Genomic DNA, 27,028 nt, shown 5'->3' on the forward strand with positions numbered 1-27,028 from the left:
GGTTAATCTCTTTCTTTAAGGCTCTTATAAAAAAAGGCAGGTTGTCGCGTTGGGTCGGGCAATCATGAAACCCAACCTTACGAGAAAAGGGCCCCTTAAAAACCCGAAACATCGGGTCCACTAGACTATCAGAAAAAAGGGCACCCTTAATTCCCAAAAGGTCGCGTCCAGTTTACTGTCAGTGTACCCCAATGTTTTACGAAAATTGTAGCAAATTTTTAGAATGGTCGTGTAAACTTAGATCCGACTTTTAGGGAATTTGTGGGGCTCCTTTTCTCGAATGGTCGGGTATGTTAAGGTACAAGGTAGGACCTTGCCAAAATTATGTAGGTACTCTAGCCAAAAATAGCGCCCTTTTACCGTTACAACCATACAGGGCAAGTGCTGAGTCGTACTTGTACTTCGTAACACTGATCTAGATCAGTGAGTCGTAACCATCCAAAAATGACGGAAATCAAGAATACAGCAGTTCAAGGGGAAGGTAAGTTTGCAGCCAACCTGAAAAATTGATATTTTTATAGTTTTAAACATGGAATGTGTTTTTTTTTGTAAATGTTATGCGCATTAAGCGAAATCTGCCAACGACTTCCACTGCTCACGAACGACTTTCTTAGTTACCGACTTACGAATGTCTCCATGTCCCACTCATTCAATGAACAAGGTTATGATATATTATAACCTTGTTCTCACTTATATCTCCATGTGTGGCAAAATAAGGGTGGCAATGTTTGGCTTATTTTCTCTTTTTCTTTGGGGCAAATGCTTGATTTTTTTACACTGACAGTTTCCATTACACCTATTATTCATACAACTTGACTCTTATTTAAATTTGAGTCTTTAAATTATTTTTTTCTAAATTAAAAATAGAGATCAAAAAATGAAAATTTTCTTGCCATATTACTTTCCACCAATAGAGGGCGTACAAAAAAATATGCCCAAAATTCAAATTTTTGAGCGCTCTGGTGAATACAAAAATTATTCCCAAGTTACTAATGAAAACTAAATTGCAACTGTATGGAAATTGGTAATTTTGGTCACAAAAGTGATGTTTTAAGGATATTTTAAAGTGTGTGTTCTGTACAACATTGGCATACCATAGTCCTACCTGTAGTTTCCCCACAGGCAGAGTGGTAGCAGTGAACAAGTGCCATGTCCCATGTATTGATATCTATGTATTGTAGGCATGGTAGGGCCTAGGCACAACGACAAATCGTCCGTAGACTAGACTGTGAGTGATTGTATGGGGGGTCGGTTGTCCGGACACTTTATATTTTTGAAGCCTTCTTTTTTGGTCTTAGATAACACTAAAAATATGAATTTAATAGTTGTAATCTTCTCCTAATTTTGTTCTCTATAATATTTTCTAACATTTTTGTACTAAAAATTGATGAAACTTTGCAGTTTGCTTGTATTTTTTTCCAAATGACTTTCTAAAATTGATTGTCATGACACACAACAACTGGGTATACCGACCGGCTTTGTAAGTTGTATTACCGAACATGCGCATCATATGCGTCAGAAAATAATCAAATACGCTCAAACCTTTGCAACATCCTTCCGAAGGGAACTTGAATAGAAAAATGATGGAAAATGATCAAAAACACAATTTCGAAGTCTTTACTTTATATCCTCAAAAGTTATGGTCAAAATTGAAAATAGCTCATCTGACTTTTTGTTGTTTTCCCAACTTTTCCCCTAGAAAACACACGTTCGGTAATACGATGCCTTTTTTCAAGTGACCAAAAGATTTCACTTGCAAAGAGAGGTCCGATTGAAAGCTGATATCATAGAAATGAAAAAAGAAATCTGCATATTTATATTTTGTAGGTATTTGTGTATTTATGGTGAAAGTTTTTATGATTTTGATATTGTCGTTTAAATGACAATATCAAAATCATAAAATATATGATCACTGAGTCCTCTAGGCTAGTGCGGAAGTATCGATAACAATATCCGGTCACGTTGTGAACGCGGGAAATGGTCTTGGTTCGTGATCGGATCGCTCCCACTCCTAGTACCAATGAGGTCCAAACATTACATGTATGGACCTCATAGGCGACATCAGTTGTATTTTGGGTTAGAAATCTTTGTGAAGATGAATCTATTGTAATTGTAACACAAGTACATGTACGAGCTAAATTTGAGTCTTTTGATTAAATTTGGATTTAATAAGACATTAGCATTGTTAGCAATAGCAAAAAATTGAAAGAAATGAAGGGGAACTTACATTTTGACAACTTTTTCCACATTTTATTGCCAGTTGCTCTTCACTTCTGACTCGTGATCGAAGCCAGCAATTATCTTTTTCCTCTCTTTTTTACCAAAATACCCCCCCCCCAAAAAAAAAAAGGTTAAAGAGAAAGAGAATTGAGGAACACAATATTTTTTCCTCTTTTACTGTTTAACGAGATTTGTAATCAAATATTAAATGGGGCTTAATTCGAACAGCCTGTTTTTAAGAGTCAATTAATAAAAAAATTCCTCCTCGGGATTTGAGCTTTCATGAAATATCAATCTTTTTCATGACTACCGAAAATGCTTAAAATATCCAAAAAAAATTTGGTATGTAAAGCTTTAGCTCATGCGTTGCGCCCGTCTTATTTTAATGTTATACAATTTTATGATTTTAATGAATTCCTAAAAACACTAAATTCTCAGATCCTGTCGCAATCGAATGATTCGATTGGTAGCTACAATAATAATAATAGTAATAATGGGTGTTTAGAGGCGCTAAAAACAAAATGTTTCATGAATTGTTTAAAATGTGTCTCTCTATCAGTTTTGAATATTAAAAAAAATGTCAGCGCATGTTCTTTGCTCGCAATATTTTGATTAGTAAGAAGTTCTTCTCTTGTATATGCAAGTTTGATAGACAGATAAATAACTAGAAAGAGGGAAGGTCCCTCAGCAAATTGCCTCGCTTATTCCCAAATTTTTATCATGTTCGTGTTGTGTTTCAAAGTCTTTTCTGATTTTTTTACCCTTTTTAGTGTCTCGGAGCTTCCCCTCTATTTCTTTTAACTGTGATGTAGCCCTTTTTACTAGTTTCAATTCTTTAATGTCTCATGTCATTGAAAACATAATGAAACTGACGTATATACTTTATTACGAAATTTTGATATTGTTTTGTCTTGGTGGCTTTCTTTTTTCATCTCCTCATCCTTCTTCTTTTTCTTCTTACTTTTCCCATTCCTTATTTTCCCTTTTATTTCATTTCATGAGGCCTCCGGCCGCCAACTTACAGTGTATATACAACAACAAACATATATTTTAGAGGCAGATATCCAGTGAGGGGGCGTGGCGGTGTGCCCCTCTAAAAAGGGAGGAAAATAGGAAAGAAAAAAGAAGGGAAGGAGAATAAAAAGAAAGATGATGATGAAATTGGTGATGATGATGGTGGTGGTGATGGTGGCGGTGATGATGATGGTGATAATGATGGTGGTAGTGGTGATGATGATGAGAATGAAGTTGGTGATGATGATAATGATGCTGACTAAATGTAATTTTCCTTATTTTGTCTTTGAAAAAATTAAGTAGTGCAAAGGTGAATTCATTTAAAGTTTATTATGAAAATACAAGAAACAAATAAATTGAAAAATTGGAATGCGTTCGAGGAAAATCCATCCCCCACCAAAAAAAAAAAAATCAAGGTGAGAGATTTTTCTTTAATTATTTGTGACGGCTTAGGCCTTTGCGAGCAGCTATATCAAATATAATTATGGTAAGAAAAGTAAATGAAATGCCAAGAAACACGTGATAATGAATTTTATTGTTCATTCAGTATATCAATAGATAACTTCATACTCGTTCCAAAAAGAAAAAAGTGGGTCATTACGGAACATTAAAAATGGAAAATTTTGGAATTTTATATTACATAGAATATACAGCAACTGCTTGTTTATGACGTCACAAATCAAGCATTCAAAATTTTATTAACTCCAATTGTTTTTTTTAAATAACACCTTCACCGATATTTTGAAATTATTTTTCTTATATTTTCAAAATTTTTTCTATCAAGGTGAAATTCCCCTTTAATTTACAAAACAGTATCAGCACGATCAGTGTGTAGTGGTAAATTATCCACCTGATAACTTTAGACCTATTTATAATTCATGCGGCAATGTTTAATAACATATTGCTGTGAATAGAATGAATGTCATTAAAAACATAATCTCACAGATCAAATAATGCCAGCTCGACGCACGAACTGAAAAAATATATTTTCTGCCCTGATAATTTGATAACCCTAACCTAACCCAATTTCTAAGTATTTTTATCATAAACAGGATAACTATATGATTGAAAACTTGATATTCTTTTGAGAAAATGAATATGAAGGACAACTTTTTAATAAAGAACACAGTTTTAGAGCGTTAGAGCGCGATTTATACCTACAACCGCTAAATCCTGTCACTGTCGGTATGGCATGAAGCAGTTGGAACTTTCTGATTCCATCAGCTTAATAATTTTTGCAACAGGCGCTAGTCCAACAAACAGGCAGACGTCTTGCCCAAACGGACAACATCTCAACCACTAGCGTACCTATGGGGGGGCAGTCTGCCCCCCCTGACGAGCCACCACCCATGCAAAGGACGTATCCCTGCCCCCCTGACGAGCTTGAAACGACGAGCTATCTGTTGTGCACAATTTGTCGCTGTGCTAGGGTATCTCGAGCGAATTTTGTGCAGGCTCCACTGCACTTCACTACCGTTACACTACACTCCACCAACCCGAACTTCGAGACCATGAACTCGATCGGATATTCCGTGTGACAAAGTTGGGATTTTATGGGGAGGGAAATAAATAAACAAATAAAATTCATGCAACATCATGATCTTTAAAAATAAAACTTATATTCTTTACACAAAGTTTCACTTCTTTTCCTAACCCGTGGTAAATGCACGGGACTAGGGTAGATTGTGGTCTCAATAACTTGTAAAGAAAATTGGGAAAACAGAAATTATGCACTTACCACAATTATAATGGATGAAGGTCTATCATGTGGCAGTATCCTGACATTGAGGCACAGAATGGAACCTCAAAAAAATAAAGTTTTCTCCTCCTACCCCAGTCTCGATCAGCCATTTTGTAATGAATTTATAAAAAAAAGGAGAGGTATTGCCACAGAACTTCTCACCTTTTTTGAGGTTCCAGTCTGTGCCTCGATGTCAGGATACTGCCACACAATAGACCTTCATCCATATAATCGTGGTAAGTGCATAATTTCTATTTTCACAATTTTCTTTCCAAGTTATTGAGACCACAATCTACCATGTCTATGGTGGACTCCTGGGCTCCGTTCGCGAGCCTGAGCTCCCTTGGTTATTCTTTTCCATGCTCCTATCAGTCTCAAAATTGGTGATTTAGAGCCAACATGAAGTTCCTCACATAAATACTTCGCTGCCGATTTCAAAACATTGCATGTGGATGCGATATGTGCGAGGTACTGGGTCCGGTCCGAGCTCAGATCGGCAGCGAATTATTTATGCATGTGAGGAACTTCATGTTGGCTCTAAATCACCAATTTTGAGACTGATAGAAGCATGGAAAAGAAGTAAAACTTTGTGTAAAATAAAAGAATATTAGTTTTAATTGTTTTTAGAGATCGTGATGTTGCATGAATTTTATATTTTCCCCCCATAAAATCCCACCTTTGTCACTCGGAATATCTGATCGAGTTCACCATCCCAAACCTGGGGGGTGTTTCATAAAGAGTCGTTCGTAAGTCCAAGCAGTCGTTCTTAAGTTGGTGAAGTCGCACTTAAGATACGAGCAACTGGAAAAGGCCGTTTCATAAAGTCGCTCGTAACCTAAGAGCGACTCGATTAATAAAAAAACACTTCGATATTCATGAACGAGCCTGTTCTTAAGCAAATTAGATGCAAATGAATGTTGACAAATTTATCAACGTTTCGATCTTCCCGCTGATAATTTTGCCGTCTGCTAAAACGAAGGGTTTCATCGTTCGATTGCTGATATCACAAGGTAAGATTCGTATTCTTATTTTCTGTTTGTGTTTATTAAGAAAATATGGATTTCTTTTTACAATTAAAGGATTAGTGAAAAAGATATAACCGTGAATAAAGCGACAAAGTCGTGACTGAAATGGCCGGTGTTCGCAGTGTTGTTCGATCGCCGGTCAATTCAGTCCCACGTGTAGACAATCCCGTAGGGCGCTGCATGGGTAGTCTTGACTTTTTGTCTGACTTTGTCTTTATCTCATCTGTATTTAAATTTTGTGTCTTAAGACTTAAGTTTGTTTCAGATTGTACGACGAATTTTTAGATAAGGGTTGAGTTAAATCTTAATGAAAGTTAAGGATAAATGGTCCTGAATATTTTCATAAAATATGGGAAACAACATGGGCATGTGGATGATCATGAATCATTGATGATGGACTGATTTGAATTAATTTGAGTGTTTTACAGTCTTGATCTTCTAGACTTGTGAAGTTGTGTTACCTACTGTTACGTTGAAGTTAGACCAAAACTGTCGGTCTCTGTTAGTGTAATGTTGGTTGTTCAGCTGAACTCCGTTGGCCTCATTTACCAAATAGAAAGACCGAAGTTCGTCTAGGCCTATCTATAGCAGTATCGTTAGCGCGATGTGGGACTCAATGGCCATATTATGTTGCGTGACAGCGGAGCTAAATTAAGTCACTGTTATTGAAATTTTGTTCCTTTTAACTTGATTTTTTCCCCGTTTTTTTTTGGCAATTAATGTTGAGAGGGAATGTTAATTTGCATTTTGGTCGTGTTGATTTTCAAAAGTTTGATTCATATTGAAGAGCCCCGACCATTGCCGACGGGGGGATTTTGCATTGTAAGTGCCCTAATGGTTGCCGCACGATAGCGAGCCGTCTGTTTATGAGGAGAAATTAATAAAAAAAAACTCCTTGAAACAGACGGCTGCCAGCTATCTGGCAATAAATAGAATACGTGTGAGTGCTCAAGAGTCTGCTACTTTTTGCTAGCCTAAATAAGTAAAGTATTTGTAATGTTTGTAACTTAGTAGTAAAGCTAGATATAGGGTCTACTAATTATAATGTTAAGTTATAGTTCCGTTTGTAGTAGTAAAGATTTAAGTTGTAGACTAGATTTAGGCTTAGCCTTAGAAACTTTTTTAAAAAATTGAAATCACAATAAAGGAAATAAATTTACAAAGTCCATATACAAAACAAAATAAAAATTAAGATAGGCCCAGGTCATGATGCGTAACTGTTGATGCAGAGCATTTGTACTCAATTGAAAAATCAATGAATATCAATCAGATTCAGAGGCATCACAAGACAAGTCACAGACACAGAGTTACAACTTGTTACACTTCGACAAAGACCTCTTCAAAATAATATTCAATCATGGCAGTTGAAAAATGGGGAATCTGATATTGGTTTTTCTTTGGTCTCATATAACATCGAAGCTGGAGGCCAGAGGAATTATTAGGACGAGATTGTTTGTCTCCTGTTTTGTGAAGACTTCGAATCAATACCTAGGTATTTTTATTCAGAATGTTCCATGAAAAAAAAGAATGAAAACCTTCGTCAAAAATGAGCCTTGATACCTGGCATGAATATGCGTTTATGGGTGTGGTTTGTTGGAATGTCCTTGTCATGTGCCTCGGTTTGACCTCTAAATTTATATCACGCTTGAATAAGATCAGTTACTTAAAACAATACTTTTGACTATTGTTTGTCAATTTCAGCTGCAGTATGTCAGAACAAGAAGCTGGCCGGAACGTCAGCTGGGAGCTCAACCCCATCTGGGAATGGCAAGGTATGTTTCTTATTCACCAATAGTACACAATTTACATCATATATTTATATTTTGTTACTTTAATGGTATTTTTATGATGAGGGATACTTTGGTTAAAAGTACTTATATCATTCAGCAGTGAATATTTGCGCAGTGAGTATTTTCATCTCAGTTAAATGGTGTTCTCGCTTTCAAGATCTAAGAGAAAAGTTACAAATCAAGATAAAGCTGGAGCAAGACCAAGATCTAAATTTTGTGATTTGCTTTATAGCTTTGTTTGCAGGATTGGTTTGACGATTTACTTACTGTTCAATGCCCTGTTTTTTGTTTTCCCCTTGTTTTTATCCCTGATTGTTTTGTAATGTACTTTTTACAATTTTTTTTTCATATATGTATTGTCTATGTCACGGTGCACTCATCAAAAGCTATGCTTTCTGAGTTGATACCTCCATTGGTAAAGATTTACAAAAGATATTAATGCTTTTAGTTTTATTGTTGGAAATAAATTAAGTTTCATTCATTCATGCCCTTTTTTAATTTGTTTTTACCTTACCTTTATTACAGAAGAAAAGAAGGGTAAACTATACCAAAGAGGAGCAGTTGCAGCTGGTAGAATTTGTGAAGAGACGAAAAGTGGACCTGTTCGGGAAGGCAGGGTATTGTGGAGTGAAGGTAATGTAAAGTTTGTGGTCACACTCAAATCCATTATGATTTTTTTTTAAGCTATGATCATCATAACCTTTAAAGTATGTGGATCTAATTCATGAAACTTTTACATGCACATAAGAGTAATCAAGTATCACTGAACATCCTGTCTAATACCTGAAATATATTGATGAGAATTTTCGCTGCATCTTCCAATATCAATATAATTATAATCAGGGCCCAGTAACTCAAAGGTTTGCAATGAATTGCAAATATGAAAGATTGGCTCCCGGTCAGTATTTTAAGCAAAGTACGCATGCAAAGATGATCTTGATTGGTCATTGGTATTTAGCGATTGAGTGTAAACCTTTGTGTTACGTAGCCCAGGGCAGGATCCAGGATTTTCAAAATGGGGGGGGGGCACATTTTCCCCAAGCAAATTTTGACCCCCCCCCCAAAAAAAAAATGTCCTCACTTGTGAATGAATGATAACCATTAAAATACATTCTGTGACTCTCAAAGGGGGGGGGGCACAGGCTGGAGCCCCCCTCGCATTGGATCCGCCTCAGATTATAATAGAATCATAAACAGGAAAGTATTGGGGAATATTGTGAGTTCTCAGGTTGTTCTTTTTTTTAAGCCAAGCTTGTTAGACTTTTGAAGGAAAAAAAAAAGTGTTTGTACATGAATGTTTTTGATTTCTGATTTTCAATGAAAACATTTTTTCCTGGGGCAAAACAAACTTGATAAAGATATTTGTCTTTTTAGGTCGAGCAGAGAAAGCAAGGGACTTGGAAAGAGCTTGCTACCCTACTCAGAAGCTGTGGGGGTCCAGAGAGGGATTGGAGGGAGTTAAAAAAGAAGTGGCAGGAGCTGAAGAGCAGGGCTCTCAAATGCACGGCCCACGCCAAGCTTACAGGTGAGCATATCTCTGTGAATATATGTTTGTTGTTCACTGTTGCAAGGATGCAGAAGATGACTGATGGTTGATTATGATTAGGCAAATATCAATAAAAATACATGGTCATCAATTTATTTTTTGTCATTCATTGATGTCAGTTTGAATTATTAAATTAATGATAATAATAATGTCCATTTATATAGCGCAATTACTATGTGTATATACTCAACTGTGCTTTGATATTTGGTATCATATTACCCGGCCGTAGCTGAGCGGCCATATTGATAGGCGCTAAAGCGTTCAAGGAGTTAATCCTACCGGGTACCCATTCACCTCACTTGGGTCGAATGCGGCACAATGTGGATAAATTTCTTGCCGAAGGAATTTATGCCATGGCTGGTATTTGGACCGATGACCCTCTGTTTCATAGTCCGAAGACTAGTCCACTGAATGAAATTGAATGAAAATCAAATTTTTGAAATCAATAACGAATCTGTATTTGTTTTTATGCTTCAATATTCAGGAGGAGGACCCCCAAAGTCTATAGATTTTATATCTGAAAGGTATTGGAAGCAGTAGCAACCGAAGTGAGGGAGGGGCTGGCGAGCTCCCAGAACGAAGCTGGGTTGGGTGTAAGTTATTTTGTTTGTGTGATTGACAATCGAAATTGTATTTTTCTTTCATCAAAAACCAAAATATTAAAAAAAAACTTGAATGTAAAAAATTGAATTAATATAAATCATACAAATTACAAGGAATCATTTTGAGTGCTAAGGAAAACATCTATACCTTTATTTAGAATGATTGCCTGCCATTCCTAAGATATCCTTGTTTTATTTGTATGATATACTTGCTATGTAACTGTGAAAATGCCATTTTTTATAGATCATGAATACAATTTTTAATAAGTACACAGTTTATGTGAAAGAGCATATCAAAACTATAATTTGATATCAGTTTCTATGATATAATCACTCTTGGAAGTGGCTGTTCACTTCAACTAAAATGTGTCTGCAAAAACTATTATATATCTTTACCCCCCCCTCAAAAATTGGGGGGTTAAGGTGACAAAACATCCATGAAGGCATTACTTTCTACATTTTAAAGTTGAAAAGGAACAATTTGGGGGTACTCTTTATCTCACTTACCCTTTCCTGTTGTGTGAACTTTGTATTCAATGTTAGTGATTGGGGATAATATCAAGAAAACAATTAGATGGGAAATTGGGGTTTATAAATGATTTTTGTTTTCTTAATAAAAATTTGTAATTCTTATTTTGAAGTACATAATTTTCTTTTCAACTAGTAGACACAATATCATTCTATTAATACTTGGTTGGAGAACAGTTCAGGGGGTGTTTCACAATGAGTTAAGTATGATTTAAAGTGCAATGCCAGGCATATCCATTTATGATGGTTAAAGTGACTTCAATACCTTCATATATTTTCTTTTTTAATCTTACCAATGAGAAAATAAATTTTTTTTCATTTAGTTTTTATGAATGATTATTTTTCTTGATAAGATTTGAAAATAATATGTAGGGGCATATTTTCTTCTCAACCAGCATAAGCATTATAATCTGTTAATACTAGGTTAGTGTTGCAAGATTGGATTTTTAAAAACCCTTCCCATTTTACGATGGTTAATATATTTTTATATTTTTAATAAATCTTATTACTAGGAATGCACAAGCTCCCAGGATTTGGAGGTTGCTGCCCTCGCCGAAGACACGAACCAGAGCATGGTCAATGATGAAGAAGACTTGGACTTGGGAGATGATATTGGGGATATTCAGGTTCTTGAGAACTTGGACACAGTGACACAACTTGTTACTTGTCCCCCCGATGTTATCCATGCTGACCTGTTGAGAATCAGTGGTCAGTTAGATACGATAATAGATCTTCTTGTCAATAGACAGCGGGGAGGCAATGAACAATAATGGTCCACTGTGTTCAGGTTCTCTCTTTACTATTTTAAGTATTTAAAGCTTCTTTTTTAGGGTCAGCCCATGTCAATTCAACTCGGCCTGTATTCAATTCAATACTTAAGTCTTTTTGAATAAGTTAATTGAAAAAATTGGTAAATAAAATAATTTCGGGATGTATTGACAGGTAATTTTTTGTGTGTGTTTGCAGTCATCCTGAGTTGTGAAGAATTGGGTTTTAGTGCTTTTGGTGAATATATTAAGTGCACAAAGTTGGTGATGTCACATTGTCCAGCATGTTTGGTTTATATATTTTGTTACAAAAGTAAAACAATGTTGACCTGAATGAAAAATAAGAATATTTCTTTGCAGTGTAAAATACATCATAAAATCTTTGTGGAATCCAAGTTTTGAATTGCATAACAGCCCTGATGACAATTTATCCCTCAACTTTGACCAAAGTCCACTAAAAATCCTATGGTATTAAAACAATATATATTAAGCTCACAATGTCATTTTGAGAACCACTAATGACCTGGTGAAACGAAAAAAAGTATCTTCAGAGATTTATCCAGGATTAGAACTTGAAGAAGTAACAATGAGCCTAAGACAGTGAATATTAAAATTTGCAATTTCTCCAACTGTTAATCCCCAAGAATCAATTAACAATAGGCATAATATACCAGACAATATTATGTTTGTTTCAGTTTACAAAGAAGAAGTTAACAATAAAGAATTGTGATTTGAGCATAGGGTGTATATAGTTTCATTAATGAACAAAATTGCTAATTGTCATTTAAATTTCATTAAATTTATCAGCTAGAAGGATGGTCAAATACTTGAAATTCTAGATCTATAAATATTATATTTGACCAGCCACCCAAAATCAACAAGTCTCCCAGAATAAATTTTGATGTTTTCATTGAGATTGAAAAGCATAGCCTAAACTTTGATATGATATATAACTTGTCAAAATTGATCAAGAATAATTGTTACAAGTACTTGATTGAAAGCAGATGAAATTAAGCGAGAGCTTCAAAAAATATGGAGAAAATAAGGTTTGAAGTTTGTGGTTCACTCAAGCATGAGATGTGCACACTCTGCTAAAACTTGTGTTAGATAGAATTTTGTATCTTGTTTTCTAGTCAACTTCAAATCTTCAGCCTTTGACAGTATGAAGAAGATTTACCCTTTCCAATTAACTTTTTTTTTTCATTTTGAAGACCAAATTATTATTTTTGCTATTAAAAGAGCACCTTCAATGACGACTTTTGTTGATCTTTAGGTGGCGGGTCACATATGGTCTAAATAAGAATGTTTATGTATCCATTAAGATAAATCTCCAGGGCCCTCAAATAATGAAAACTTTACAGGTTCCATTCATAATGCAACATGAACATTTCTGGTGAATTGACATGGACTTACTCTTTTCACACATAACGAAAAAGTAACTCTCCCCCTTTTCTAAGTACATAAACATTTAGATGAATTGATTTCATGCAAATAATTTTGCAGCAGTACCATTTAGGCTAATATTTTGAAGAAAAACAACAATTGCTCAATCAAGTCATACATGAGTGAGAACACATTGTAAGATAATTTTTTTTCAATGCAACAATTTTCAGTTGAATAAAGAGGAAGGGGGCTACTTTTACGTTATTCATATCTACATCTTTTTCTGTCATGAAAGGTTTTGAATAAAAGATGCATTTTGAATATTAATTCCTGTAAATATAAAATTTTGAAAAAGTATTCACACACTTTAACAAAAGAGAGAAACTCTGTGCAATTTAAATTCTTAAATTATATTGTATTTATTAATATCAATGTATGTATTCTAATAATATATGAACTTTATATAACTATATACAGATCAATTATAGATATATTCAATAATTTCATTACTTATGATACAGTGAATCCAAGTGCCTTTAATTTATTAAATCTGTTGGCAATTCATATTTACATAATGTATATAGAATATAGTTATATACAATTATTTAAAAAAATATACTTTTTACTTGGTAATTTTATTTAATGTACATATTCTTCTTTATGTCTATGAGAATACATTTGTTTATTTGTGTTTAAGATGAAAATAGTTATACCTTGATGAAATTATTCAGTTGTCAATAAATAGTCTGACATGAATAATAAAGTGCTTCAATTTTCAAGAGTTGCTTTTCTAAACCTTTGTTCATTATATACTGAAATGGGGAAGCTGTTTATTCAATATGGTGACATGAAACTGTCATTAAAAGTTGCTGTCACAATGCTCATACTTCTTTTATTCAATAAATAGCTATCAGTTAAACATCATACGGGTTCCAAATAATTATCACAAAAGTAATGGATTACATAATTCACGGTAAGCAATAGATGACATTTGCAATTAAATCACATCTAGAAAATGAAAGTGTTACTGGTAATAATAATGACCAACCCTTAGTGATTGATATTATGCTATGATATTGATAAAAAGTATGTAATGCATTCAATGAGACTAATTATATTCCCCAACCGCCAACCCTCAATTACAATTGGGATTATGTTATCAACTTTCTACATTAATCAAAGGTACCAAAGAGAGTCTGCAATGTACCTGAACACATAACTTAAAGACCAAGATTGAAGTTAAATTTACAAGTGGGAATTACATAGTGCAATGTTGTAAGTCTGATATTCACTGCTAGACAGCAGAGTATATTGCCTAAAAAGACTTTATTGATTTTTTTAACAGTTTGAATCATGTGGTGTCAGGAGTGTTAGGATTACAAAGGTTTTTACACAGAAAAAATTGTTGATTTTTTTTAATTTCCAGATTTATATATTCACCTTCATTTGGAGAGGAAAAAGGCACTGACAATATTTCAGTTTTTATGTGTACAAACCTAATCACAACATTACTTCACAATTTTTAGGCCGATGAAAAGCACAATAATTAGAGCTATTCTAAAGCAAAATATTCAACTGCTCGGTGGTGAAAAAAATTACCGGTACATTGTTTATTCAGTAGTTTATAAGCTTTTAATCGGTATATGATTTGTCAATTTTACGTTTGGGTCAGGTCTTGGTCTGAAAGAAATATATATGAATTAGACTATGTAAAGAAATCATTAACAATATCCATTTGTACCATCTGGCCAACCTGGTACTCATGATCATCATTTTCTTCCACATTGACTTCATCATTTCTTCCCTCTTCATTTTCAGGCTGTTGATCCGCTTCTTCTTCTTCGTCTGGTGGTTCATTTAATAACTTAGCTATGTTGTACAAGACTGCACATGCAACAACAACATCACAGACTCTCCTTGGTTCCATCTGCATCCCATGCCCCTTCAAGCACCTGAACTTGTTTTTCAGCTGTCCAAACGTCATTTCAATCAAACATCGTGTCCGTGCATGTGCCCTGCATTTTAATAAATAAAGATAAACATTTCATGAAGACATTAAAACAATTAAAGGGGGGCCAAATCCAAATAATAACTTGCATTTAGAAGAAAAATCAGACAAGTTGATATCAGACTAACAAGAAATCTATATTGCATTCACTATACCCATGTAGACTTCAAATTGGCCGCATATATTATGATGTCATTAATGCAATGAATACTCTCCTCTGTACTCCGATAAGTCAATTAGTTATAATGTAATTTCTTTGGAAAAATGTTTTACTTAAAATGTTTTTTTCTTTAATGAAGATTGAGCAATATACGTTCTATTTAGATTACTACGTACCCTAGGGGAATTGGTACTTGATTGGCGAAAATCACAAATTCCTGATAACATGGCCTATGTGAAAGAAGTCCTTCCCCTTTTCATAATTTGATTGCCCATGGTTGGCAGTTGAAATATACAAAACGGATCTCAATTTCAAAGCAGCCTTAATTTCCTCATTGCTTGTCCGATTTCTTTCAAACATTCACTACTCAGTTTTATTTATCATTTTCCTTTCAAACAACATTTTATGACCAGGGCTGAATTCCCCTTTAAAAATTCTCACATATTTGAATAGCTGAATTCAGGCAAGCCTATAAGGGTAGTTCTATACTTATTACTGTTAGGATGGTTATCTAGCTGGGAAGTTGATATCCTTTTACAAGAAACTTGTCAATTTATTTTATATATAAATGGCGATCATGCATGATAAATTGGTTACTTGATAACATTCCACATACCTGTTATAGGCTTTCTTCGCAGGTGTGTCATCTTTGTCTTGACCAAATGGGGTTTGAATCCATCGTCTTAGGGGGTAGCCACTGTCTCCCAAGAGATAACCACTTTCCCTTCTGTTTTGCAGAAACTCTCCAAGGTGGCTCATGTTAAGGATTCGTGCATCATGGACTGATCCGGGCCATCTGCAAATGACAAAGTAGCATACTCCTTCATGAACATATATTGTGGTTGCCTCTTCAGTATGAATGTAATATAGCATGCATTTTTTTTACCAGACATAATGCATAGATTAAAAATCCGCTCAAGATATTCATTCTTTCTTTAATATCTACTTTTTTTTATTCAACTTTTTTTTCTTGGAAAACATAAATCAATTGATAGGCTTTGGATAAATTCAAATGCACAATAGACTCGCTTCAAGGGGAATCCAACACAAATAAAAAAAAGTTGTAGAAGAAAAAGAAAAATGAGACAAATTGATATGGGAAAGTGTGAACAGTATATCGGACAAACAAGAAATTTATGAATTTTCAAAAGTTTAATAAGTAAGTAATTCAGAAAAAAATCTTTTTAGCCATGTTGTAATTAAAACCATGTTAAATACTCCAATATACAACATGGTTAATTTTTTTTTCAATAATTTAACTTCAAATTATATTTTTCTTTCATGAGGAAATGAAAAAAATACTACCTGGGTAATATCTTAATTACTGCCCCAGGGGAGTAGGTATACTGAGGGGGAAACCACAAAATCCTGCTAAAAAGAAATGCACATTCTGGTCGGTATGCAAGTTAGGGAACTGATATGCCAACCACTCGCTATTTCTTTTTTTTATATGAGATATGAAATATTTTTATTTTCTCTGATCAAAGTTGTCCTGTAAAACAAAGTTTTATACCTCTCTGAACCCCCTGAACATTAGCATTTTCTTTGATACTTTTTATGGTTCAGTCAGATTGGTCTTTAATGTAAAATATTTAAAACTTAAAAAAAAGAGATATAGAGAGTGAGAAACATATCTCACTAAGTTGTATAATTGTTTTGTGAAAATTTTTAAATTTCATAACATTCTCATTTAACACTTTGATTTTGATGTTAATTTTCATTATGCTTGTTTAATTTTTTTCTGATGATTCAATTCAAGCTAGGGTTGTCTTGACCTTTAAATAGGTATTTCAACAGTACCTGAAAGATGTAATCGCAAGTAGGGTCACAGGCCTATAAGGACCCTATGAAGGACTATTATCGGGCTGTGGCACTGTTTGAAGTTGGCTATTGTACTAGTAGAAGAATATGCTTCATCTTCGTGTAAGCCAAGGGAACAAACCATTTTTTATGAGGGGGGGGGAAGGGTCGTCAATCCTAAATACAAATCTGATGGGTTGGGTTTATATGACAGAAAATGCATGTTTACAAATTAAGTGTTAGATGATAATTTTTTTTTAGAATAAAGTGGGCCACATTTCCGTTTGCACGCTCTCAATATAGCTGACACACCAGCCACGCTGTGCCGTTAACCGTTTGAACAACTATAGTGTAATATTGATTTAAATAATGATAACATTAATAATCATTAATGATGATATATGACAAAAAATATTATAGTAATCACTGCTATATACTTCAAATACTACTACTAAATTATCATCATCATTATTATTATTATCATTATTGTTATTATTATTATCATTTTTATTATTATTATTATCATTATTACTATTTTTATCATTATTGTGAGTATCATTCATTAATTTTCAATGATAATTATAATAATGTGATGAAAATAGTAACAATGGTAAAATTAATAATAGTAGTACCTTGCGACGACGTTGGTAATGACGTATTTTGCGTCGCAAACCATCTGCACATTTATGGAGTGCCGAAACTTTCTGTTCACGTAAATTGCTTCGTTTTCCCCGAGAACTGCAGAATTCAAGCCGACGTGCGTGCAATCCACAGCTCCCAAAACACTCGGGAAACCTGCTATCACGAAGAAATCATTCTTCACCCGATCAGCCTCAGCTCCGGTAGGGAATTTGATGAACTGTATCGGAAATAAAATGTGAATTAAAGTTTTAAATACTTCTCAACATCACTGAGATCTAGCCCATGTCGAACTCGTATTTTATTCTAACTTCTTTTCTAGCAGGTGGGACTGTCGATAGGGAACGTACCCTTCCGCCAGCCCTAGCGGCGGTGCCGGGATGACGGAGACGATCGGCTCAGCTCAGTCAGAGCTCGAGTTTAAGCCTAGTCTATCGGCCCGCTATCGTAGACGTGTAAATATTTTACGTTTGGCCCACACCTAGAATATCTATGTTTTGGAATATTGAGCAATGGCATCAGCTCAGGAGGGTATGGACATGGCCTTAGATCTAGCCATTCTAGGAATAAATTAATATTACTTAGCAATAGTAGGCCCCTATTTAAATGAATAATTAATGTCAATATGATTTGATTAAATACAAAGGTATCTAAGATTCTAACTTAGTTAAATTGTCATTAGCAGTAATGTATGAACTGAATTTGGCTCTATTTTGCCCATAATCATGATAATTAAACACACAAACTGCTAGTATATTTTAAAATTTAATATTGTCAAAAAAGGTCACTGCCTACCTCGCTTCTTCGTCGAACTAGTGCCAACGTCACGTTCCGAATACACCTACTCACGGAAGCATTGCTCACTTTGTGGGCACGTGCGATTTGGTACAGCAACGTGCCCCCAGCATAGTACATTAGAGCAATGCAGACTTGGAGTAGCACTGGCAATGCTCTATTTCGATGAGTTCTGTGCTCCAAGTCTGCCCTTATGATGTCTACAATGTGCAGGATCCCATTCCTCGTAAACCGATAAGCTTTCTTGATTTTCCTGTCATCCAGGCCATCAAATGGATCCTCTCTTGGCAGGAAAACCCTCCTCCTTCTTGCAGCCATTTTGTTGCTATGACTATGACTGCACTTACGCACAACTTTACGAACAACCTCTTGAAGTTAAGAACAGCCCAAACCTATCGTAAAGTTACGCATGACTTTTTGGACTTACGCACAACTCAAACCTTTATGAAACGGACCGAGTTGTTCGTATCTTTACGCACGACTTTACGCACAACCTTACGCACAACTCGGAGTACTTACGCACAACTCTGGGCACTTACGCACAACTCAGGGCACTTACGCACAACTCTGGCACTTACGAACAGCTTTATGAAACACCCCCCTGGGATGTTGGAGCGTAGTGTGGCGGTAGTGAAGTGGAGTGGAGCCTGCACGAACTTCGCTTGAGGTAGGCCTCGGGGCAACTAACCCAGGGAGCTTTGGCCCGTGAGCCCAGGAGTCCACCGTGCATTTAGACATAGGCATGGGACTGGGGTAGATTGGGGTCTCAATAACTAAGAAAAAGGTGAAAACAGACATTATGCACTTACCACAATTATATGGATGAAGGTCTATCATTACGCACATACAATTGAAGTGCTTGCACAATTTGGTAGGCATGCCAATGAAACCATGAACCGAAACAATACACTCAGGGAATAGCAAAATAGAGGTAAACTATTAAACAGATTGTGACGATGCTATCTTTTATTGTAATACCATATCTCACTGCATTGTCATTATCAGTTCTTTTACTGAGAATGACTATTTTCATATGTGGTCTTTAATGTGATAACTTGAAAGTGTGTATTTTTTCTCCCAATTTTCCATCTCAGAGTCTACTCCCATGTGGAGCTTCATTTCAGCGGAAGATGATAAGGCTGTGATGTCAAAGTTCCAAATAGAGAGTTCCAAGGTTGTTGAGGAGTGGTCCATGGGAAATGCATCTGTTGTTGGTAAGCTTTCTCTGCTGTGTTTATATGAATACTGAGTATGCAAGATCTGTTAAAAACTATAACATTGAAAAACTATTTTCAAGAGAATTTCAATCCAATATGCAAAAAACAAACAAAAAGGCTAGATCTATCTTAATCCCTCTGTGAGTTTGTATGACACTAGAATGTATGATGGAGAAGACAAGGCTTTGTGGAACACCATCATTCCTTTTTTAAAGTAAAATGCTAAATTCTTATTTCGCACAATAACTCAAAAAATATTTAATGGATTTTGACAATTTGGGCATGTCCAGGTGAGTCACAGCTCATTAAATATGCGATAGTTTCCACATGATAACTTATGAATTATTCAACAAGATGAACACCCTAGAGTATTCACCCACTGGCATATACCCTCGTCCTCTCCCCTCAAATGCCTTCAGGTAGACAAGGGTTACCCTCTGGCATTCACAGGCATGTGGATGACGTTCCCATAGCAGGCAATGTAGAAACATTGGTTTTTGTCTCACCTTCATAGGAGAGTGAGACTGTAGGCGGTGGCATCAACATCAAATCTTAACCTAAGGTTATGTTTTTGAAATGACATCATAACTTAGAAAGTATATGGACCTAGTTCATGAAACTTGGCTATAAGGTTATTCAAGTATTACTGAACATCCTGCCTTTCCTGAGTTTCATGTCAAATGACCAAGGTCAAAGGTCATTTAGGGTCAATGAACTTTGGCTGAATTAGGGGTATCTGTTGAATTACCATCATAACTTTGAAAGTTTATGGATCTGATTCATGAAACTTGGACATAATAATAATAATCAAGTATCACTGAACATTCTGTGCAAGTTTCAGGTCACATGATCAAGGTCAAAGGTCATCTAGGGTCAATGAACTTTGACCAAAGTAGGGGTATTTGTTGAATTACCATCATAACTTTGAAAGTATATTGTTCTAGTTCATAAAAGAGTAATCAAGTATCACTGAACATCCTGTGCACATTTTAGGTCACATTACCAAGGTCAAAGTACTTTGGCCGAATTTGGGGTATCTGTTGAATTACCATCATAATATTGAAAGTTTATTGATCTGACTCGTGAAACTTGGACATAAGAGTAATCATATATCCCTGAATATCCTTTGCAGGTTTCAGGTCTCATGATCAAGGTCAAGGGTCATGTACGTTCAATGAACTTTGGCCACATTGGGGGTATTTGTTGAATTACCATCATATCTTTGTAAGTTTATTGGTATATTTCATAAGACATGGAAATAAGAGTAACCAAGTATCACTGAACATCTTGTGCAAGTTATAGTAGTTTTCAAAGTCAGCGCTGCTGCTACATGTATATTGAAGCGCGTGATGCAGGTGAGACGGCCAGAGGCATTCCACTTGTTCTCAGTAAGAGGCACTAAATCTTTCAATTAAATACAGTTTGTGTACAATTAAATGAAATTGGTAGTCTGGCAGATGTTTTGAAGTGCAAAGATGAAAGGTGCATGCCTAATTCATTTAAACAAAGTTCTGGTTTTATCCTATTCAGCAATTGAAATACAAATGCATGATGTTGATTAGATTTTTTTAGCTTTAGATTTGTACAAAAAAAAGTTTATCATCAAGTCCATTAAGTTTAATGTTCCTTATTTTCCATTTCATAATATTCCTTACTTCTAAGGCAAAAGCATCAATTATTACATGTAGGTTGCTTCTGCTATAGTCACATTTTGCCCAATGGCAGTTGTATGGCGAGTCAGAATCAGCCGTTTTATTCATTTTTATGTAAACCACCTATATGTACATGTAGATGGTACCAAAAAATGTTAAAACAGCGGTTTTCAACTCGCCGTACAGCCGGTCAGCCGCCGTAGGGGAAAAGTGACTTTGCTATAACAGTTTATGTAAAATGTCCTCATGTATGTAATGACCTCTTTTTCTTCCACAGAGAAAGATGCAGCAGTTTCATTTCTGATACAGCTTGGATTTGCACAGATTACTGTTCAGTATGATGACCATCAATCAGCTACTCAGAAACAAGGTTAGATTGTAATGAGCTAAATGTTCTTGTATAATGATAGTTGTATATAACATTGAAATTAATCAATAGATGAAATATGCTTTAATGGATGAAGTTCAAATAGGGTGAATGTATTCACATTGGAGCAACAATAATATGATCATCTTAAGGTCAAGGTCACACAGGAGGTCACAGAGGTCATTACAATACATACAAGAAAATGTCCTTTTATTATGATAACTAAAGAAACATTTTATAGATCAAATTCAAACTTGACTCATAGTTGCATTAAGGAGTGACTCCTATTTGATGTGATTTGGGGTCACACTCACAAAGTCATAGTCAGGAGGTCATGGCAATTCCACTCTATGTGCAGGAGCATAATCAGAATCATTTATGTTTATTTATTTACCAATCGTGGTACCCTATCAGCAAATGCTGTTTATTGTAGAGGTCCATAATCACTAATTGCATTAAGGATGCCCGTGGGAGTGAAAATCTGATAAGAAAATATTTTTTTATATCTTTGATGTAAAGTATAATATATTTCAGTTCTAGCAGTACACAAGCGAGAATCCATCTAGTAGTAGTAGTAGTTTACTGTAGTTGTAGTGGTGGTGGTAGTAGTAGTAGTGGTGGTGCTGGTGCTGGTGGTAGTAGTAGTAGTAGTAGTAGTAGTAGTAGTAGTAGTAGTGGTAGTAGTGGTAGTAGTGGTAGTAGTGGTAGTAGTGGTAGTAGTGGTAGTAGTGGTAGTAGTGGTAGTAGTGGTAGTAGTGGTAGTAGTGGTAGTAGTGGTAGTAGTGGTAGTAGTGGTAGTAGTGGTAGTAGTGGTAGTAGTGGTAATAGTGGTAGTAGTGGTAGTAGTGGTAGTAGTGGTAGTAGTGGTAGTAGTGGTAGTAGTGGTAGTAGTGGTAGTGGTAGTAGTAGTGGTAGTGGTAGTAGTAGTAGTAGTAGTAGTAGTAGTAGTAGTAGTAGTAGTAGTAGTAGTAGTAGTAGTAGTAGTAGTAGTAGTAGTAGTAGTAGTAGTAGTAGTAGTAGTAGTAGTAGTGCAATTCCATAAAATATGTGGGACTTTCATGAAATTTTCTGTCCCTGATTTCTGGTTCTTTTGATAGTCTGTAATGCTCTCAAATGTTCATGACTTGGTCAGTTAATGAAATGAAGTAAGACTTAAGAAAAATGGGGGTCGGATGTACAAAAAAGGTTGATCATTTTATGGAATTGCCCAGTAGTAAGTGCACATTCCCAGAGCTATTTTCCCCCATAAACTTACATATCCCTGTCTATTACAGGACAGTCCTCTAGCAAATTAGATGTGGAATATTATTGTTCAAAAAATTATATTGTAGTTAATGATTCTATTATAATAGAAATGAAATTCCCTCAGTTTACAGTACCATATCTGCATTTAAGAGATGTGTTTTTGGTTGCCTTAAAACATTTGTGTTGTGCTCAAAATATAGATAATATGGTAAATTCATTTATTCATCAATTGTACCAATGCATGTGTGTGTGTGTGTATTACCCTCCCTGATCTTCATTATTCCCTTGGTCAATAAAATGTTCTATCTTCTGGCCAGAGTGTGATTATCTGACCTCGCCCCCAACCACTCCCTGCCTTTGATGGTGAGGTCATTTACAAAATCCAAATTGTTTAGTTTATTCTATTGAGTCTACTGGTAGTTGGATCCGTTTCACCTTAAGGGTTAATACCATTATTTAGTCAGTGGTTAATATAAAAAGAAGGGCGATTAGTAACTATTCTTGCATAACCCCATAATTTCTTAAGGCAGAAAGTGAAATATCATTGTATGCCATTTCCAGCGCCCATTGCTTTCCTTTGAAACATAGTTTGGATTATGAACAACCTATTTCTTAAATAGGTCATTTTAGATGAAAGTTCAATTTTTGTTTTCATTAGGTATGAAGTGGGTAATTTCAGATGGATTTCTTTTTTTTCAGTGACTATTCAATTAGCTGTTGGACAGAATAAAGAGACAGAACATGCTGATTCAGGACAAGCCAAGGATGATGTCTGTAGCCAAGAGATCACTGCCACACCTGCAACTGCTCAACCTTCTACTGCTCCACAACAGCAAAGTGCTGAGAAAGAACAGAGTGATGATGAGGATAATGGGAACTACTCAGCATGGATGTCAGAATCCAACGATACAGATGACAATGACGCCATGGAAGCAGAAGACAGTGTCCACCCAAGTACAACTCAACAGCTAAGGGAGGAACACCCTTGCCCTAGTTGCCATGCAATCTTTCACAGCACATGGGAATTAGATCTGCACAGAGTGCAGGACTGTGAAGAGCTTAAAGAATCAACCCAGCAAGTATACAACTGTGACCAATGTACAAGGTCCTTTCGTATGAAGCTCCCATTTTTTAAACACCTACGTGATGTTCATGATTGTGACATCACTTCCTCTCAACTTCTTGAAAAACTGGAAGGTCTGAAAAGTACAAAAAGACAAAGCAATGCAAAGAAAGATGAAAGAGAAAGTTTAAAGAAGGGTCGGAGGAAAAGATCAAAGAAGGATGCAAGAAAGAATTTGAAGAAGAATGCAAGGAAAACTAATGAGCCACCCGCAAGGCGATCTGGCAGACTTCAAAACCTCAGAGAATTAAGAGAGAAAACAAAGCAGCAGACAGTGGCGAGGAAGAAGAAAAGAATTGTGAGAGATGTGCAGGAAGAGAAAACACAAACAAAGAGTAACAGAACAAATACACCTCCACATTTGAAGACACAAGTCCTTCCTGATCTGAAGCTAAAAATATATGATACGTTGAAGAGAATGACTATTAAATCTGGGAATTCTCCTGTGACTTCAGATGTCGGGACAGCAGAGCAGAGACATGATTCCGATGAACACCAGGTTGTAGAGACTTTATGTGATAATCCCAATGGTACTGGTCAAGGGTCGACTGTAGATTGGGTTAGTGAAAAGGAGTCACATGCCCCAATCATTAGTGGAGAATCTGTAATAGACTGTAGAGACCGAGAAACACCAGTGCTGCCTGTGCCAGAGGTAGAGCTTGGAGAGAAGGACAGTACGTTGGCGATACCCCTTGGCCTACCTCAGAGGGCAGGTGACCGGGGATCTGGTGATGGAAAGGGAGGAAGAAATAAAGACACCATGTCTAACCTTGCTCAAATGGAAAAGAAAAGTGAGGAAACGGTCTCAATGACTGTTGGCAATCAAGACGGAAGGGGTGAACCATGTGAAGCAAATGAACAAGAGAAAGGCAGTGACTCCAAGAAAGGCAGTGACTCCCAGGAAGCAGGAACAAAGACAGGCAGGAAAAGGTCAAGAAAATCTGGGAAACTAGTTTGCGGCATTTGCCACTTGGAATTTCCCTCTATTCATTTTCAACGGAAGCACATTTTTGAAAGCCATAAGGAATGTAGATATTTTTATCAGAAGTGCAGTACCTGTGGTAAAATTTTCACAAATAAAAGCCAATATAAATCCCATGTAATAACCCATGCAGACATTGAAGAAAGGAAGAAGAACCAATCCACAGTGAAAGTTCAATGCAAATGGTGTGATAAAACTTATGATACTGCAAGTGGCCTTTCAAGACATGTCAATTCTAAGCACACCAAAAAGAAGAGATACCCTTGCGAATTGTGTGGGAAAGTTTTCTACATTGCTGAAAAGATGAGAATGCATGTACTGTGTCATAGTAAAGAAGATAGAGCATTTAAATGTGAAGAATGTGGAAAAGGCTTTGTCACTTTGTATTTTCTGAAAAACCACAAAGCAACGGTCCATTCCAATGTTCACCAAAGTCTATGTGATCTCTGTGGAGCTTCTTTTAAGTATAAGGGAAGCCTTCAACAGCATTATAATACCGTCCACTCCAATGTCTACAACTTCAAATGTGAGGTTTGCGGAAAGAAATTCCAGCGTGCGACACGCCTGAATGCCCATATGAAAATTCATTCCAGTGACGCTTCTGCCAAGCCGTTTAAATGTGAACAGTGTGGCAAGTATTTTCGAACTCGATATAAGTTGAAAGTGCATTTGGATTGGCATAATAACATCAGGTCACACACTTGTGAGGTGTGTGGCAAGTCGTTTCTAACAAAGGGTAACTTGACCAAACACATGTATACCCATCAGGACAAGAAACCACATGAATGTCGGATTTGTAACCGAGGGTTTTCTGACATGCCGGCGCTCAGGAGACATCTGGATGTAGTACATAAGATCACCCTGAAGAGAGTCCTATCACGGATGAATCCGGAAGTCACCAAGTCCGCAGAGTCGGCAGTGGTTGATGTCCCTAGTGCAAGGTCACCTCCACCAGCGAAGTCAGGGGCTGCTGCATATGAAGGGGAAAGTGCAGAGTTTGGGAACATTGAAGATTCTGCTGCCACTGATGGAGAAGTTGAGGAAGCACTTCTAGAAATGATGAATGCTTAGATTCATAGTTTGGCTATGCAGTCGATACCAAGATCTGTTCATATGTTGCAAATGAAAAATGATGAAAATCTTATTGTTCGAAATAGACATGAATTGAAATACTCTGAAAATTTGCCTTGCCCAATTGATTGTGGGCCCGGCAGCCGCTGTGCAGCACCAGATCGACGGGGCTCTATCCCTTTAATCGTTGAACTCCAAAAAGGGTAGCAGCAACTCTTTTAACGTCTTTTGGTCTGATGCAGCCAGGGTTTGAACCCCGACCTCCCGGTTGTGAGACGGACGCTCTACCAACTGAGCTAACACACCAGTTGAGAATGACAACACACAATTGGTGCTCCTCAGCCTTTCTTATGATAAAAGCTAAATCTCGACGTAGCTGAATTAGCGGCTAAGAACATAATCCAGTGGTGCATCTAGTTGTTAGATTATATGCCTGAAATTTCAAATTATTTGATGATTTTGGCTCGGATTTTTAATATCTGTATTTCAATGTAAAGATGCTTGTTATCGCATTTCTTCATTGGATTTATATTGAATAAAAGGTAGTTGCATTAAATATTGATTTCATAGTAAGTCTTTAAAACCAAGGTTTAATGGGCTAGTGATAATAGTTTGTGTTTGCAGAGCTGGGTGGAGTTGGGGTGGCCACACCCTTTTGAGACTTCGACGAGGGGGGGTGGGGACTTTTCATAAAAGGCTGTGTTGAGTAGCTACTTAACCCTATCTAGGCCGGGGTATTTTGGGAGTTCATATGGCCCGGGGGGGGGGGCCTCCCAGGCCCCCCTTGAGATCTCGGCCGTCGACCGCGCGATTGCGCTGAAAATTGGCACGTAGGTTATCTGCGATATGATCTACAAAATTGTATAGTAATTTATTTCATGCGAATCGTTATTACGTAATTATGCTAATTTATGCGTAATTAGTATGTGAAATCATACTTTTTCCTCTAACTCCATAAATAAAGCTCCAAATGTTCTAATTTTTGGCATAGAAACTCTTTGTGATTTTCTTAGGAAGAGTACATGAAAAAAATTGTGATATCAGATTAATTTCTTATGTATTATATTGTTTTTTGCAATTTCTCATGTATTTCTTTGTTTTTTTGACCTTTTGTTTTCCATTGTTTTTTCAATGAAATTCATTGGTGACTCTTCTAAGATCATAAACAGCATAAAATACATACATTTAGGCCAGCAAAACTAAAAATAATCATACATTTATGATTTTTGGTTGAAAACACAATTTACATGTACATTGACTTTGTACACGAAATCACGTTTTTGAGCAATTTTGGGTCTGACATGCACTAACATAACATTGCGTAACTTTGGAACCGCGTACCCGGGTGACGCA

At 36.0% G+C, this 27,028-nt stretch overlaps 2 protein-coding genes across 3 annotated transcripts; one reads left to right on the forward strand and one right to left on the reverse strand.

The window, feature by feature from the left end:
* The first annotated feature begins 364 nt into the window (after nt 1-364).
* On the forward strand, nt 365-25,766 carry LOC121423871 (zinc finger protein 652-like). Of its 2 annotated transcripts, none has more exons than XM_041619389.1 (5): nt 365-385; nt 425-481; nt 19,113-19,232; nt 21,165-21,257; nt 23,199-25,766. In XM_041619389.1, the coding sequence occupies exons 2-5, from the start codon at nt 445-447 to the stop codon at nt 25,673-25,675; spliced, it is 2,727 nt and encodes a 908-aa protein (XP_041475323.1). In that variant the 5' UTR covers nt 365-385; nt 425-444; the 3' UTR covers nt 25,676-25,766. The 2 variants fall into 2 exon arrangements, with proteins under 2 accessions (XP_041475323.1, XP_041475322.1); XM_041619388.1 differs by having other exon boundaries at nt 367-388; nt 429-481.
* Nucleotides 13,443-18,617, reverse strand: LOC121423872 (putative nuclease HARBI1). Its single transcript, XM_041619390.1, has 4 exons — nt 18,019-18,617; nt 17,217-17,443; nt 15,401-15,580; nt 13,443-14,631 (listed from the first exon to the last, which is right to left on the reverse strand). The coding sequence occupies exons 1-4, from the start codon at nt 18,334-18,336 to the stop codon at nt 14,322-14,324; spliced, it is 1,035 nt and encodes a 344-aa protein (XP_041475324.1). The 5' UTR covers nt 18,337-18,617; the 3' UTR covers nt 13,443-14,321.
* Nucleotides 25,767-27,028: the final 1,262 nt, after the last annotated feature.

This window comes from Lytechinus variegatus, chromosome 11, assembly GCF_018143015.1.
Source record: "Lytechinus variegatus isolate NC3 chromosome 11, Lvar_3.0, whole genome shotgun sequence".
NCBI classification, from domain to species: domain Eukaryota; kingdom Metazoa; phylum Echinodermata; class Echinoidea; order Temnopleuroida; family Toxopneustidae; genus Lytechinus; species Lytechinus variegatus.